A 15,168-nucleotide genomic window follows, 5' to 3' on the forward strand; every position below is an offset into this window, starting at 1 on the left:
TCACCCTTCTGGGTGGAGATGGCTGGCCCTAGGCTAGGAACACAAGACAAATAGCAAGTACAGGGGTTTTCCCAGATAGTAATATAAATTAAACCATTTTTTCAGTCTTCTTCTCTGAGCACTACCTCTTGTTTGAAAGTAGGTGAAAAACAACCTGAGTACTAACCAAAGGAGGGATATCTGTATCCAGAACATTTTAGTGGAAAGGGAGTTTAATAACAAAATTGCAACCCTAGCCACATGGCCATCTTGCTCTGTGTGTGTGTGTGTGTGTTTTCTTTCAGAAGCAGTGCAGCATGGATGACACTAGCCAAAAAGCTCTTCCTATGGAAAAATATGCAAGCCCAGCTTGTTTCCAGTGCATGATAATCATTAAGGCTTCCATGAGTGAACCTCTAATACTTTTCTAGCTAATGATTAACCTTAAGCCCTCCTTCCCCCTTATGCATTTGTATTAAAAAGGCAATACAGAGACTGAAAGCAGTATGTTCATTCTCTAACTCTATGGACTAAAGGGTAGAGTCATCTGACAAAGAATTCAGCAGCAGCAGGCCAGGCAGTGAGGGGACTGATCTTATTAGGGTTAGAAAAGAAAGAGAAGGTCTGTCTTGTGACTAGGCTGAATTCAGGATGTTTATGAGCTTCATCATGCTGCTTTCACTGATGTCAGCAATGTTTGTATGGTATAGACAGCAGCTATTGACTTTTCCATTTACTCAGCTCCATACTCTTCTTTGTTCTGGGAAGTCTGCTGTAATTAGAGAGTTTATAGTGTTTTCTTGTAAAGAAGTCTAGTGTTTAGAGTAAGGCTTTACTTGTCAAGACTTTAAGAGTCTATCCATGACTCTATTCTTATGACTCTGGGTAAGTCATTCAACCATAGTTTTACTTTAGCTTCCCAACCTGGAAAACAATATCAGTCTCAGAGAGCTCGTGTCAGGCTTCATTTGATTGAGATCTTTGGATAAAAGTTGTTTCAATAGGACAAAACCACTATGATTCACTTTCTTATTAAGTCACAAATGCTCTCCCTTTATTTTGCATAGAGAAAAGATGTGGAGGAATAAAATTTTCCTGTTAGTCTCATTCTGTGTAGTCCTGATACTTGTATATTCTGTTAAAAAATTCTCCAGGGCAGTAGCTGAGAACATGAGTGTGTGATTCCTGGGTGTCGGGGGTAGCACACATCTTGGGACAGTAACCTATTAAGTGCTGAGCAGGGACTGCCAGCAGCAGGGGAGCAGCATGCCCCTCCTCACCGTACACAACCAGCAGATCAGCTGGACTCCGCTGCTGGTACTGGGGTATCTCTTTTACCTCCTCCTGGGTGCTATGGTGTTCCAGCTGCTGGAGAAGCAGGCAGAGACCCACTTTCGGGATCAGTTCCAGCTGGAGAAGCTCAAGTTCCTGCAGAACTACACATGCTTGGACAGGAAAGCCCTGGAACAGTTTGTACAGGTAAGAGGAACAGGCTCCCATTATTTTGGCTCAAGCATTTTTTTGTTTAGAAGAAATTATGCTGTTGTGGCCAACCATGACATAAATTGGTCTTCTTAATCCATGACATTAAAGGATTAACTGTACAAGAGAAAGGCGGAGGTTTTTCAAGCCCAGTCACATACCTCTTTATCTCTGCACTTCTTTCTTTTCCCAGTCATGAACTCCCAAATTATGCAAATCTGCTGATGCACCTTTGTGCTATTTTGCAATAACTTCAACTTAATGGTCTTCAGCTCCCTCATTAATTATTACATGGGAATTATGCATGGGGACAAAAACCAAGAATCAAGCCTAAAAGAAGTAGGTTGCCCTTCCAAGATTCTCTAGTCCAAACCTGTGCAAATTCTGCCCTTCTTTTGTTTTAGAAATTGTCTAGAAATTCTTTGAAGATGGTCCTGCACTTCCAGGTCTCTAAAGAAAAGAAATCCAACCATCATGAACTGTGTTATCTATCACTTATAATAAAATATAAAGGGCTCTTGTTCAATATAGGTTGTCAATTAATGACATCTTGATTCACAGTTTAATCTATTCCTCAAAACTCACTGTAGATAAGTTACTGGAGCTTTCTTGGTACTACTATAGACATATTCTAATCCTAGTATTGTGAGAACTGGACAGAAATCCTTGAATTACCACTTTCTCTGTGCTCAAAATTTAACCAGTTGCAGAGCTGGGTACCTAAATAGTTTGAACTCTTTCTCCCATGTCATTAAACCTGACAGAAACTGTAAATATGCTGCAAGTTTGCACTGTGTGAGTCAGAGGACTTCCACGAAGATATATATTTTGGTGAACAAAAAGCCCAGATTCTGGAAATGGATTTAAGCAAACAGTGAAGTTCAGATCAGAAAGGGAAGAGAAGGTGCTTGAACCTCCGTCTACAATGAGGACAATGTTCTGATTACTAATAATGTGATATATTTCTTGTGGCTCATTTGGCATTGGCCAGAAAAATGATGAGTTTTCAAGCACTTACATGCCTAAAAACATGTCTGGTTTTCTCAGCTTCACCAGGTGGTGATATTACCTGTCTTTCCCTTATCTCTGTGATAGTCATTGTAGAGGAGAAAACCCTGATTCTCATTCTACACCAAACAGGGACATTTCATAGGACTGAAAGGTTTAGTTAAATCTCTGGTACCCTAGAAGCCTTAGGGAGAGTTCACACGTGTCCAGAGTCTCCTCTCTCTGGCACCAGTGGAGCTTCCTTAGCACTGCCTTGCCACTCAGAGTCACATTTTTCTGCATCTCTGCTGAGATACATTAGATACATTTCAATTGTAAGCTGTTCCAGACAAAACCGACTGAGGGCACCAAATTATAATCTACAATACACCAAGCTTCAAAGTACTTAGACTTGATAGTCCTCAAGGTAAATATATGTGCAGGTGCCCTCCGACTCACCTGTCATTTAAAATAAGACCTCTTAAGAAATTTTTCCAGCTCTTACAATAGTAGAGAATAGAAGTCTTTCCATATTAAATCTCTAGAACTAATGCAGGGAAGCAACCACCTCTCTGTACATTTAACTACATGGTTAAGGAGGCCTGTTCGTCATGTCAGAAGTTCCAGTCTAAAAAATCACAATATTCAGACTGGGGTGAGACACCGCCACTAGATTCAGTCTGCTCAGCTAAGTGTAAGGTGTCTTGTCTTACTTCCATTTCCTCTGAACCTAAATCTTGGAATCTGAGAATCAACTCAGGTTTCTTTTTGCATATCCATTATAACTTCATAATAAAGTTACCACTTATAATTCATTAACTTTTTACTTGATTATGCATGAAGCAAATTCTTGTGATTCCATGTCTGTAAACTGCATTGGCTCTGCTTGGCTAAAACTGCCTAGCTGAGAGGTGGCCCTGAGCTGCAGCTCCTAAGCTGAACGGTCTGGAGCTTTGGGAAAGCGCAAATCCAAACTCTGCAATCTAATGCATCTCTAGTAAACATACTTTGGTCAGGAAATTATGCTACTCTGACAGCGTAACTGAGAAGCAGATTAATTGAGTAAGGAGGTACCTTTTTTAAGTTCCTGTTTTGATTATGTCCATAGTTTTTCAGCCTCAAAAGAAACAGAAGTAAATATAGACCAAGAGGACCAAATCCTTGTCTATGACTGCAAGTGGCTGCAATGTGCATTGGCAGGGGGACAGGAGCAGAAATTGCAGGCAGTGGGGTCCTCCATGGGCTACAGGTGGTCATCTGCTCCACCATGGACCTCCATTGACTGCAAGGAGACAGCCTTCCTCACCATGGCCTTCACCACAGGTTGCATGTGGAGCACCTCCTCCCCCTCCTTCTTCACTGACCATGGTGTCTGCAGATTTGTTTTTCTCACGTGTTCTCACTCCTCTCCCTCCAGCTGCAAAGTGTGCAGCTTTTTTTTTTCTCTTCCCCTTTTTTTTTCTTAATTATGTTATCACAGAGGTGTTACTGATTGGCTTGGCCTTTGCCAGTGGCGGGTCCACCTTGGAGCCAGCTGGCATTGGCTGTGTTGGACATGGGGGAAGCTTCTGGCAGCTTCCCACAGAAGCCACCCCCATGCCCACCCGTCCCCTTCCTACCAAAACCTGCAAACCCAGTACAGCTACACACTTGTACTGTAAATTATAGCACATTGCTTTTACTTACTGGCTACTTCTGCTTCCAAAGGCAACAGCTGATGTTCACCAACCATTCAACAGCCGCTTTGTTCGCACTCCAGCCATAACCATTATTTGAGATGTAGATAGTAAAGAACTAGGAGCCATTATAACTGTCCCACTGGGAATGATTCTCCTGGGCACCAGTATGCCATTTCTTTCTTGGGGTTGTACTTGAAAGCAACAATCATACCAAGAAATCTGGCCTTATCAGACCATGACTGAAATGTTCAACAGTCAACATTACCGTACCATATTGGCTTTCATGATGTGAATGTAGCTTCTTTAAACTCTTGTGCATTGAAATGGACAGAACAGACAAGTGTTCCTTACAAACATTAATTAAACCTGTGATTATTTTAGACATTTCAAAACACTTACACCTCAGTAGCTTCTCTTCTGTGTGTTCCTTCTAACCAGTGAATAAAATAGTCAAATCTAGATAATTTGACATGTCAAATTATTCCCATTCTAAGACCAGGCTTTTAATGGATAATATGAAGTTCTTTGTCATATTGAAAAAAAATTCTGCTGACGCATCAGTCATGAAATCATGTGCCGGTGCCTAGCAGCCCTATCTGATGGACTTGACCAATGCTGTAGGAATTTTTACTGAAGCTGTTTTTTATGTTAGCTATTAAACTTAGGATACTTAATCCACCAGCACAGATCAGCTAATATTGCAGAACCTATGCAAAATCAGATACCTTGTAGTGGGTATGTTCATCAGATAAGCAATCCTTCTGGAAGTGGTCAATATTTGAATCAATAAATAATATTTTATTTGGTTTCATACTCCTGGAACCAACTAAAGCTGGGGTTGCTGTTGAATCCTGCTCGTCTTGCATCATGCAAAAGTCTCTAGAAGAGATGAACAAGTAATTCCTTCAGGCATTTGGCAAAATGATGAAGGCTGTGACCTGGACATCAAAATTGGTATGTAACAAACAATGGGATTCTTGAAACCCCATCCACTGAGCAGAGGGTAACCACCCCCCATTAGAGAAATGCTTGGAGAGAGCAAAAGAACACAATCTTCACTAAGAGAGCTAACAAGATATTTGATGCATAAACAGCAGCAGCATTTCTTTTGCACATAGCAGTTTTGGTCATCTGGTAAGAGCTATCTGGAATAGCAGAAAATATTTCATTAAGTAATCTTTCAAACTAGGAGAAGCCTAATATTCATTGAAATTTATTGGGAAGTCATAGCCAAGAATAGTAATTCATCCTCACTAGCACTTACATGCTAGTGTATGCTAGAGAAACAAGTATGTTCCACATGCCCCTCCCCACAGACACAACCATATAATTACACATGCCCAAATTAAAAACTGGAATGAGATTATGAGACTAGGGAAGGAGAAAAGAGGAACTGCCTTTATTTTTCATGGCATAACTTCACTTTCCCAGTTTGATCACTTTTGAGACTCCCTCCACTTCTTTCTCATTAGCCTTCAACTAGTTATGCAGTCGATCCTACTTCAATGTCCAGTTCTCCAGTGACAAGATTTCAAGTTCCTGTCCAGCGCTATTTCCAAGTTTTGTCATATCAACACAAGGCCATTTTAGGCAAACTCTACCCTGTTATCTACATAGTTTATTGCTCTGCTTGCTCAAGATGGAAAGCAATATTTACTTCTCTATTCTAATATTCTTCCTGATTTGGTCTAATGGGTTGCTCATCTTTGCTCCTTTGACCTCTTCTGCCTCAGGTCCTCATGGAAGCATGGGAAAAAGGGGTCAACCCAGAAGGAAACTCTACAAATCCCAGTAACTGGGACTTCAGCAACTCCTTCTTTTTTGCAGGAACTGTTGTCACCACTATAGGTGAGGTACTGTCTTTCCTTATAAATTGAGGTTTCCTCCAGCTGTCCTGTAAAGCCCTCAGAAATGTGCAATTGGTGAACAGAATACACCTGCAAGACAGTCTTATCTACTGCAGGTTAGAGTTTTCTATTAGTTTCCAATTATACCTGTTATTCTTGTGTATCCAGCATATTACACCTGCAAAAAAAGCTGAGTGCCTAGTTGGTAAATGCAATGTCATTTTGTATATGCACAGCACATCTTGAGGTTGCTTTGAAGCACTCAGTTGCACTCACCACAAAATCAGAGATGTATAGAACATTCCAATACTCTTTAAGAGTAATAGTTTTCATGTTAAATTTTCTGTTAGTAGTAGTGAATGCACAGAGCTCCATCATAAGCTATGGCAATTTGTAGGCAGATTTAATTGCAGAAAATCATAGGTACACAGGTTCCTGAAGCTTAATGTAGTTGAGCTTCCAAGCCTAGGAACTTCCCATGGTGGCCTGCAGCCTGACTGTGAAGCCTTTTCATGTAGCTGTCTTTTTCTTTTTTTCCAGGTTATGGTAACCTGTCCCCCAGCACAGTGGCAGGGCAGATCTTCTGTGTGTTTTATGCCTTATTCGGAGTGCCCCTCAACCTGGCGTTCCTTAATCAGTTGGGGAAAGGCCTCAATGCTCATCTGATTACCCTGGAAAGATGGGTGCAAAAGCCAGGCCGTGCCCAGGTACACTGTCAATCTATCATTTATTTCCACTGTTTTAAAACTAATTAATGTTCTTTTCTCAGGTAGGTACTGCCACTGATAGATTGGATTTCCTTTTGTGTGCCTGCATTTTTCTGAACCTCAGCAGTTACATGACCCTCCATATCAGAAAATTTATATACTCTATTTATCTCTGATAGGTTTAAAACAATTTGCTTTTGCTTGAAGGACTCTAGATTTGCCTTTTTAAAACCTGACTCAGCAAAACTGTTAAGCAAGCATAACCTCAATGTTGAGCAGGGTCCCTAAGTTCTGGTGTCCTTAGCAGAATACATGCATGGACACACATTGCTGAATCAAGCTCTTATTTGTAGCCTATGGTAGCATCTAGCCAGAATCTAGCTCTACACCGTGCAAAGACAATTTATTTTTATTGGCCTGCTAATCTGGCTTGAATTACCTTCCCTGATTGCGCCAGCAATTTAGCACTTTCTTCCTTTTCTTTTCTTGAAATGTAAATAAATACTCCTTCTTAGTTATAGTTTATTGGTGAGTCATTGAACTAGTCCAGATGTATTGGAATAAGGGAAGCACTGATAATAGAAATTACATGAAGGTCATTTATAACAAAGTTAGTGCGTGTTTGTGAGTAAAGGTTCAACAAATTGACCCCTTTCGTTAGGAAAAAGGAAGATTAGATATGTTAGATATGTTGAAACATTTCAGAGTTCTGGCACAAGTTTGGTTTTTTTTTACTTTTTCATTTAAAATCTCTGCATCATTGCATTTGTTATCTACACTGGGAAAGCTATAAAGGTACCGTCAAATGCAGACTTGGTTTATATGAGCAAGAAGTTATTTCTGTTCCCCAAATACATGCAGCTTTACCACCAGAAGGATTTTCATGCTAGTATAGCTGCATTTTTCCTGAGATTTCTAATAGCACCTCGGGGATGTGATATTTTTTTTTCTTTCACTCCTGAATTAACACCTCATTTCTGGCAGGACTCCTACGATCAGACAAAGTTTTGGAGCTGTATTTGCTTGTTCCCTCTGAAAAGCCTCTTCCAGGAAGTTGGTTCATCTCCTTTTAAACACAATTTAGTCATACTTTGGGAAATTAACTACAATAATTTCTTAATTCCTGACTTATTGTCCCGTACATTATAAGTTTGTACCAGAAAGTTCTTAAAACCTAGGGTAAAAAGTAATATTGTGCATTTCATTATGAAATTTTATGCAAAGTTTATTATCTAATTAAATGCTATCACACTTCTGGAATGAACTAAAGGAGAACAGAAACCAACTATAACCATGTCAATCAGTAATTCTCCAAGTGCTTTTCAAATGAGGTAAGTATTATTATACAGCTGGAGAGATGTGGTACATAATACAGAAGTGATTTGTCAAAGTCATCCAGTAGGCTCATGCCAAGTTTCTCAAGCTCAGCGGACTATTTTATATGTGAGATAATACAGAGAGAGAAAGAAAAACATGATACCTGGACCTTCTACTTTATAAAATACAGTGGTTTGGCTTTTCATCCAGTCACAATAGGTGCATGCATAGCAAATCATACTCTGGTTTGAATGCCCTTGAGGGCATTTTTAAACAATTGCAATGAGTTTGCATCAGCCCACACGTCACTAGTCAAAAGTTCACCAGAGTCTGTTCCATGGAAATCCATGAGTTCCTGATCCTCAGTCCTAAACTCCTAAAATCTCCTCTTATGACCCATCCACTGACCATTCTGTGTACCTATCTATTGAAGCCACATAGGCTGTAACTTCTCTCCCAGAAGGCAGATGTTTGTACTGAGAGACACAGATCTGCCCAGTGATGACAGAAAACAGTTCTGCTCTGAATGCTTCTAAGTTAAAAATAAAAGCAGGCAAACTGACTTAATTTAGATTTCATCCAAACATATTTTTGTCTGAGTTCTTGCAAGCCACTTTATAAATCTTTGGAAGCAGTCACGGTGAAAAGAATCCTAATTTGTTCTTGCCAATCTTTGTATCATGAGTTATGCAATACTTGGTGATTTTCCTCAAAGACACGAGCCAACTGATTACAAGAGCATCTCCACTTGAATTGAAATGTAAAGTAAGTATTTCATTCCTAAGGTTGCCATAACAGGATTGAAAATATGGCATGAGCATACTTAAACTCATTACAAAAACCTTTAAAAAATCTTCCTTTTTTTCCTAATGTTGATATTTTTAGGATTCATTATTAGATACAATATCTATGTGCAGGGTAAACAGTGAGGTCAACCTGCAGTGTGTGGAAGCATTGGTTTATCCTTCCTTTTTTGGACATTGCTCCCAGCTGGAGTGGGTTTGTGATTCCCAGACCCAGCGATTTCCACTAGACAACTGCTCAGTGCGGTTTAGCTGCCATCTTCCTTTTATCTTTCAGGTGGTTCAAACACTGGCAGTGGTCATCTTCCTGACAACTGGCACCCTGCTTTTTCTATTGTTCCCACCACTGGTCTTCAGTTACGTAGAAGGCTGGAGCTATGGAGAAGGCTTTTACTTCACCTTCATCACCCTGAGCACCATTGGATTTGGAGACTATGTAGTAGGTAATGAAGAAGGTGAACTGGATTGAGCTTTGTTGAAATTAGTTACTCTAGTATAAAGCTACATACAGATAGCATAGATATCCCTTCCACCATAAATGTGGTACAAGAGTGAGTCAGACCACATATGCCACTGAACACCCATTCAACAGTGACTATGTCCAAGCTGGTACGAATGTGATCCATGAGTGACATGTGGAATATAAATGAAATCTCTCTGTCAATATTAAGCCTTTGAACCACCCTCTCCTAACAGTGATTTGTTTCAGCAAGTGCCTACCTGCCATTCTCAATAAGAAATCATGTCAAATATGAAACAATCGGTATGCACAACAGGGAGAATATTACTGACAACCCTGGGATGCTTGTGAAAGAAAACAAACCCAGTGAGATTACAGAGTCTTTAGAGATCTAGGCTGAGACATAGCAGTAGAAACACAAGGGGCTATTTTTCCACCCACTTATTTGAACAAATGCTCTTAAGAGATTATGTATAGTGTGTTTATTTGTTAAAAACACTAGGGTCTAATACTTCATGAGTAGTAGCTCTCCTCTCCTAGAGATCGTAACTCTGTCCCAAAATGAGGTAAAAACTCATCCCATGCTGAATCTTTGCACTGTGGAGTTTCATGATGATCTGGATGACAGAGACTAAATGGATGGCTGCTGTGCCTGTATCAGCTGCACCAGTTGTCCATGCTGTGGAAATACCAAACTAGAGGTTAAGATTCCTATGACCACTTACTTAAAATGGCTGCATTTCCCATATAATATTCTCCAGGTTATTTTGAATCCTGGTTACTGAGGTATATCACCCTACAAAAAGCAATCACTATATCACTGAGGTAGTAAACTGTGTATTTCTAAATCATCTGAGATCCCTTGTGTGTCTCTTGAGTAAATATGGCTAATATGGATTCAACATTGGGTTTCCAAGTTGATTTATTTCTTTGTCGGTGGCTAAGAACACTCAATTTTGTGCATTCCTGATTAATATTAGATATGGCTACTTTTATTATACAGCCTCAGCTTCAGAGATTTGATACCAACTGTGCTAAGCTTAACCCGAGCACAAAAAGAAAAAGGGACCAAAAAAAGTATGTTCATAGATCACACAAACTTACTAAATATACACTTTTGCAGGGGTTGGAGGGAATATATGAGTATGTGTGTTCTCTGGCAGACTGAAGCTGTCAATATTAATATGCAAAGTTTCCTGTATTTTTCAGGCACAAACCCCAACAAGCACTATATACCAGTGTACAGGAGCCTAACTGCGATTTGGATAGTCTTTGGCTTGGCCTGGCTGGCTCTGGTCTTCAACGTGGGAGCAGACTTGATGGAAAAATTCCTTCAGTTAAAGTGGCACAAGCCTGACTTAAGCTTGTCAGAAGGAGATATGACCAAATTGGAAGATGAACCTGAACAGCCTAGAAACCACATCCCTAGCTGAGCAAGGTACACAGAAAGTATTCTTGAAAGCGCATCTTTCATCTATATCTCAGACTAAGCAAGCCCTGTGGATAAAGGACTAAACCCCAGGTTGTGGACTGTTTCCTAAGGAGGAAATGTTTCAGATGCATTGAAATTTTCACAAACTGTGTAGGCATCAGCCAATTAAAACCTTCAAAGAAGTAGCACCCGTGGTAAAACAACTGTCCCAGGATTCATTTTACGCTTCGCACTCAACAAAGGCAACTTTCCCTGAAATAATAAATTATTATTCTTTCTCATTCTGTAGTGGAATTTCAAAAAATCCAGAGTGACTGCCTTCCAGCTCCTTGAGAAGTCATGCCACCAAGAATCTCAAGTGGAAAAAGTCAGGTATATAAATCTTTCTTCATTTCCAATCAGAAAACAAACAAAAATACAGAGGAATATCAACAGTAATGACCAATCTGCTTAATGATATGCATCCTATTAAGATTAATTTGATGCTGAAATTAGCAGCTTTAATATAAAATGATAACATTCCTTTTGTTCCTGGGCTAAGCTGCTTCTCTCTTAAATTGTGCAGAAATGATGTGTCTATCCAGCATTACCTGGACTGTTACAATTTATTTCAGAGTGAACTGACAGCTCAAAGCAGGTCCTTATCATAGTTCTTTTCAGAGCCACTTGAAAACAGTGCTTTAAACTAAATCTAAATGCAAGCAGACTTCCTTATTTCCAGCCAGATCACAACTATTACTAGAGTCTGCATTTGCTTTGGGCCAGTTCTTTGAAGAACTGTTCATGCACCACACAGAGCTGATGCTGTCCGTTTACCTCTGAACAAAGGCTGATGATAGGCTCTTGTGTTGAATCATGCACATAGTGTCACCCATGAGAAACAAGGAGTTTGATTTTATTGCAGTTATTCTAAGTCAAAAGTAGCAGCAGCCAATTCCAAAGAAGCAAAAAAGCCAAAGAAGGACAAATAAGCACCTTATAACAGGCTAGTCACTGAGATATAAAACTGTAGTCATACTCTGTATTAAAGTATACTATGGAAACTTGATAAAACAGTTATTCATTCATTGAGTACCATACTAGGTTGTTTATAACTATCACTATCACGTTCCATGTATGCACATACTGCTATTTATTCAGTATAACTCATACTAACTATCAGTTAATCCTTTTAAACTCATTTATAAGTGGAACTTTAATGTAAAGTGTGAGTGAAATATGACTGGGCACGTAGACTAGCCCCAAGCTAGCCTATGGCTGACAGGCTACAGTAACATCAAATGTCAGCCTTTCAGCAGCTGCTTTGATATTTCATTTTGGGGAAGTGTCCATAGAACATGTAGAGACGTGTGTAAGTCACAAATCTCTTCCCACATACTTTCTATGCTAGGTTTTTACTTCTGAGGAGTCACAACAGATGCTTGTTCTTATATCTGACTTGGTGCTTATTTTCTTTGCTAGTTGCTGACTCCTGTATAGGGCAGTGTGGCTGCTCAAATCTGAAATGCTGGCATATAAGAATGTCAGCTATGGTTTATTCAACTTAATACAAAACTGAGTTTTCAAATGCTTATCCCATCTAAGATTTCCCTCATGTCTTACCACCACCTACCTCACAGATTTTATCTCCTCAGTGTTCGCGCTGATCTTCCTCTATGCCCTCAGCTATTCCCATAAATTTGTGCTATGGCTTTCTCTGTAGCCTTTTTCACCAAGAGCAGCCAACTCTCTCCCATCTGGCTTTTTGTGTCTTTGCAAATCTCATGGGAAACTTTCTCTCTCAGTATTCTCTATTCTTCAGACATAGTGTTTGCATATGCACTTGTTAACATCATCACCATCACTGTACTCTGTACCTTCCTTGTGTCAACAGTACAAGGTGGTTTACACATGTTTGTGTGAAAGACAAAAATAAAGTTCTATTAACTTCTATATCTGACCTGTTCCCTTCACCTTGCCTTTTTCCATGTCTTCCTTAGTTTGTCTAGCCACAGCCAGCCACAAAACATGCACTAGTCTAAAGGTGATCTTACACAGTGTTTTAACACCATGCTGCATGCCATAAAAAATGATAATGAGGTTTTATCAGGGACAAAAGCACACATGCACCACTTACTGGCAAAGTGTTTGTTAAAAATCATTCTTACTTGACATCTAACAGCAGGGAGTTTGGATTGCTTTTACTGCAGTCCAGAAAGTTGCTTCTGTACCTGATACTGATTTTGTAAAGCAGAAGCATGGTAAGACTATCTTCTGAATTTTTGCTACTGCTGCTTTTAGTAAGGCTGAGAGTAGCTGCACCAGTTCTTGGGCTGCCTGTCAGAAGGTTCAAAAAGATACATTTAAATCAAGCATATGGCCATGTTGGAACAAAAAAGAGAAAGATACTGATGATCTCTCAGCGTTACACAAGTGACAGAAATTTCTTGCTTACCCTGTCAAATTTTCAAGATCCTGAAAAGGTCCTAAAGGTCATACATACCTGTAATCCATATTACTTTGAGACACATACTGGGAGCACTGGCCCAGTTCTTGAGCATGGATGGATCAAGTGCTTTCTCATACCATTCCTCTAACAAAAAGGTAATCAACAAGTATCAACTGTCCAGCTAAGAAAAATACCACAGAAGAACTGTGCAATCACAAGGGTTTACTAGGAGTCAGAGGAGTGCACAAAAGGGACTCTTCTGCTCTTTTAATAACGCATTTTACCAGTGGTGCAATCCTGCACAGAATGGAGATCACACAACCTGCTACAAGATGCTGAGCTCACATGCATGGAAACCAGCACTTCTGAAGCCTCTGAATGTAGCTCTGCAGCCTGCGGCAGAAGCAATGGCCCAGGCAGTGTTCATCTGCGATGTGGGAAACTAACACATTGTCCTGAGCAGCTACCACTCACAGTTCAGTGCAGGACAAGAAGCAAACGTCCTTCCAGGCTTACACTTACCCTTTAAGCCTACTCAGCAAGGCCTTACTCATCCTCAGATACATTAGTACCTCCCAGACAACATTAAAATATCATCTGCAAATATTTGAGCCATTCTCTCTAGAGATGTAAATAGAAGGCTGACTCACAAGTGACATTTCTGAGAATACTCAAGAAAATAAGCCATTAAAATATTATATGATTCTGTGAAGATCTGTTGTGAAGCTTGATCTCTTCTCTTCCTCCCCAAATTCCTTCTAGCAAGCACATGCCTGATGGCCTGGGTTTTCACAGTCCTGCTTATAGTTACAAACCCCGAGTCTCACCTGTAATTTGTTTTATGTATCTTTAGTATAAACATTAAATGCTATATTTTAGTCCATAATGTTTCAGCATGGTTATACTTAGCATGTTTTGTATAAACTATCTAATTTTAACACAGTTAAAATGTCAAAATGTAGCTCAGATGCGTCTATTTCCTGATCTTAAATGAAAGAGGAAACTTGAGTATATACACTTCTTAGTATCATTGCATCTTTTCTTTCTCAGATATATTTTTACAGAAGGCTTTTATTTTTTCCATTTTAAACATCATTCAGTAAGGAATACATTGAAAAATCAGAGTTAAGATTGAGAAATAAGCGGTGTAACTTTTTTTTTTTAAGACTGTATTCAGAATGTTATCTTTAAATTGGAATTGATCTATCCTTTGCATATTAAATTTTGCATCTTGTCAGTAAAACCATGAGTTCATGTTAGTGTGTTTAAAGCACCTCCCAGAAAAACATAAATTAGCAGAGTACCAGAGCTGTTCCAGCAGTGCAATACCCCTTTGAAGGCTTCTTTATTTGTAACAGTAAGAACACTCCCCTGGCAAAAAATAATAATAATAATAATAATAATAAAATCACAGGGCAGTGTGAGAAGACATTACAATCTGACACTGTATAAAGACATCCTGTTCAGAAATTTAGTGGGTTTATTCCCCTTTGTCTCATATTCTTCCACAAAATAGGTAAATTACAAACTTTATATACACCCGAAGTGATTTTTTTAGTTTTTCTGTTGGTGAGAGAACAGAGGGAAACATTTGATGTAGCCCTATACAAGCAAATAATTAATCAAATAGGTCTCAGGAACTACCTACAGGAAGAAAGTGCTCCCATGCTTTACAAGAAAACCACAAACAATGACAAAACTCTCACAAACTCGCTACCTCTACAGTTGTTTATATCGAAGAGTCGTTGTCAGGAACACCTGTTTGCTGCCTCTTAAGTTAGCTTCGCAGCTGAGTGAAGGAGAAAACTAGTTTAACACAAGCGGGTGGTACAGGGACCTGTGACTGGCACCAGCTGGCTCGATAAGCAGTTCGGCTGGCTGGGAAAGGCGCAGGGCAGCATCACTCCAAGGGAGGAACGCGACTCGATGCCCGTCCTTGCCCAAGCACAGGCGGCACAGAGATGAGAGCTCCAGGACGGATTTGCGCTCCGGAGAAGACAGGTGGGAAGCGGAGCGGCACAGGAGGAGGGGAGGGCAGGTAGCGGGA

At 39.8% G+C, this 15,168-nt stretch overlaps 1 protein-coding gene across 1 annotated transcript; it reads left to right on the forward strand.

Moving 5' to 3' along the window:
- Positions 1–1,245: 1,245 nt before the first annotated feature.
- Positions 1,246–10,694, forward strand: LOC104519649 (potassium channel subfamily K member 16). Its single transcript, XM_010162541.1, has 5 exons — positions 1,246–1,458; positions 5,861–5,975; positions 6,515–6,681; positions 9,079–9,244; positions 10,471–10,694. Exons 1-5 carry the CDS (start codon positions 1,246–1,248, stop codon positions 10,692–10,694), a joined length of 885 nt encoding a protein of 294 aa, XP_010160843.1.
- Positions 10,695–15,168: the final 4,474 nt, after the last annotated feature.

The sequence above is a fragment of the Antrostomus carolinensis genome, unplaced genomic scaffold (assembly GCF_000700745.2).
Source record: "Antrostomus carolinensis isolate BGI_N321 unplaced genomic scaffold, ASM70074v2 scaffold51070, whole genome shotgun sequence".
Classification (NCBI taxonomy): domain Eukaryota; kingdom Metazoa; phylum Chordata; class Aves; order Caprimulgiformes; family Caprimulgidae; genus Antrostomus; species Antrostomus carolinensis.

What these genes read in the sequence shown, in the direction of transcription:
- LOC104519649 (XM_010162541.1), top strand. Translation starts at nt 1,246, where the DNA reads ATGCCCCTCCTCACCGTACACAACCAGCAGATCAGCTGGACTCCGCTG. An exon ending in AACTGTTGTCACCACTATAG is followed by an intron (nt 5,976 to 6,514) that starts GTGAGGTACTGT and finishes CTTTTTTTCCAG; the next exon opens with GTTATGGTAACCTGTCCCCC. An exon ending in ATTTGGAGACTATGTAGTAG is followed by an intron (nt 9,245 to 10,470) that starts GTAATGAAGAAG and finishes TGTATTTTTCAG; the next exon opens with GCACAAACCCCAACAAGCAC.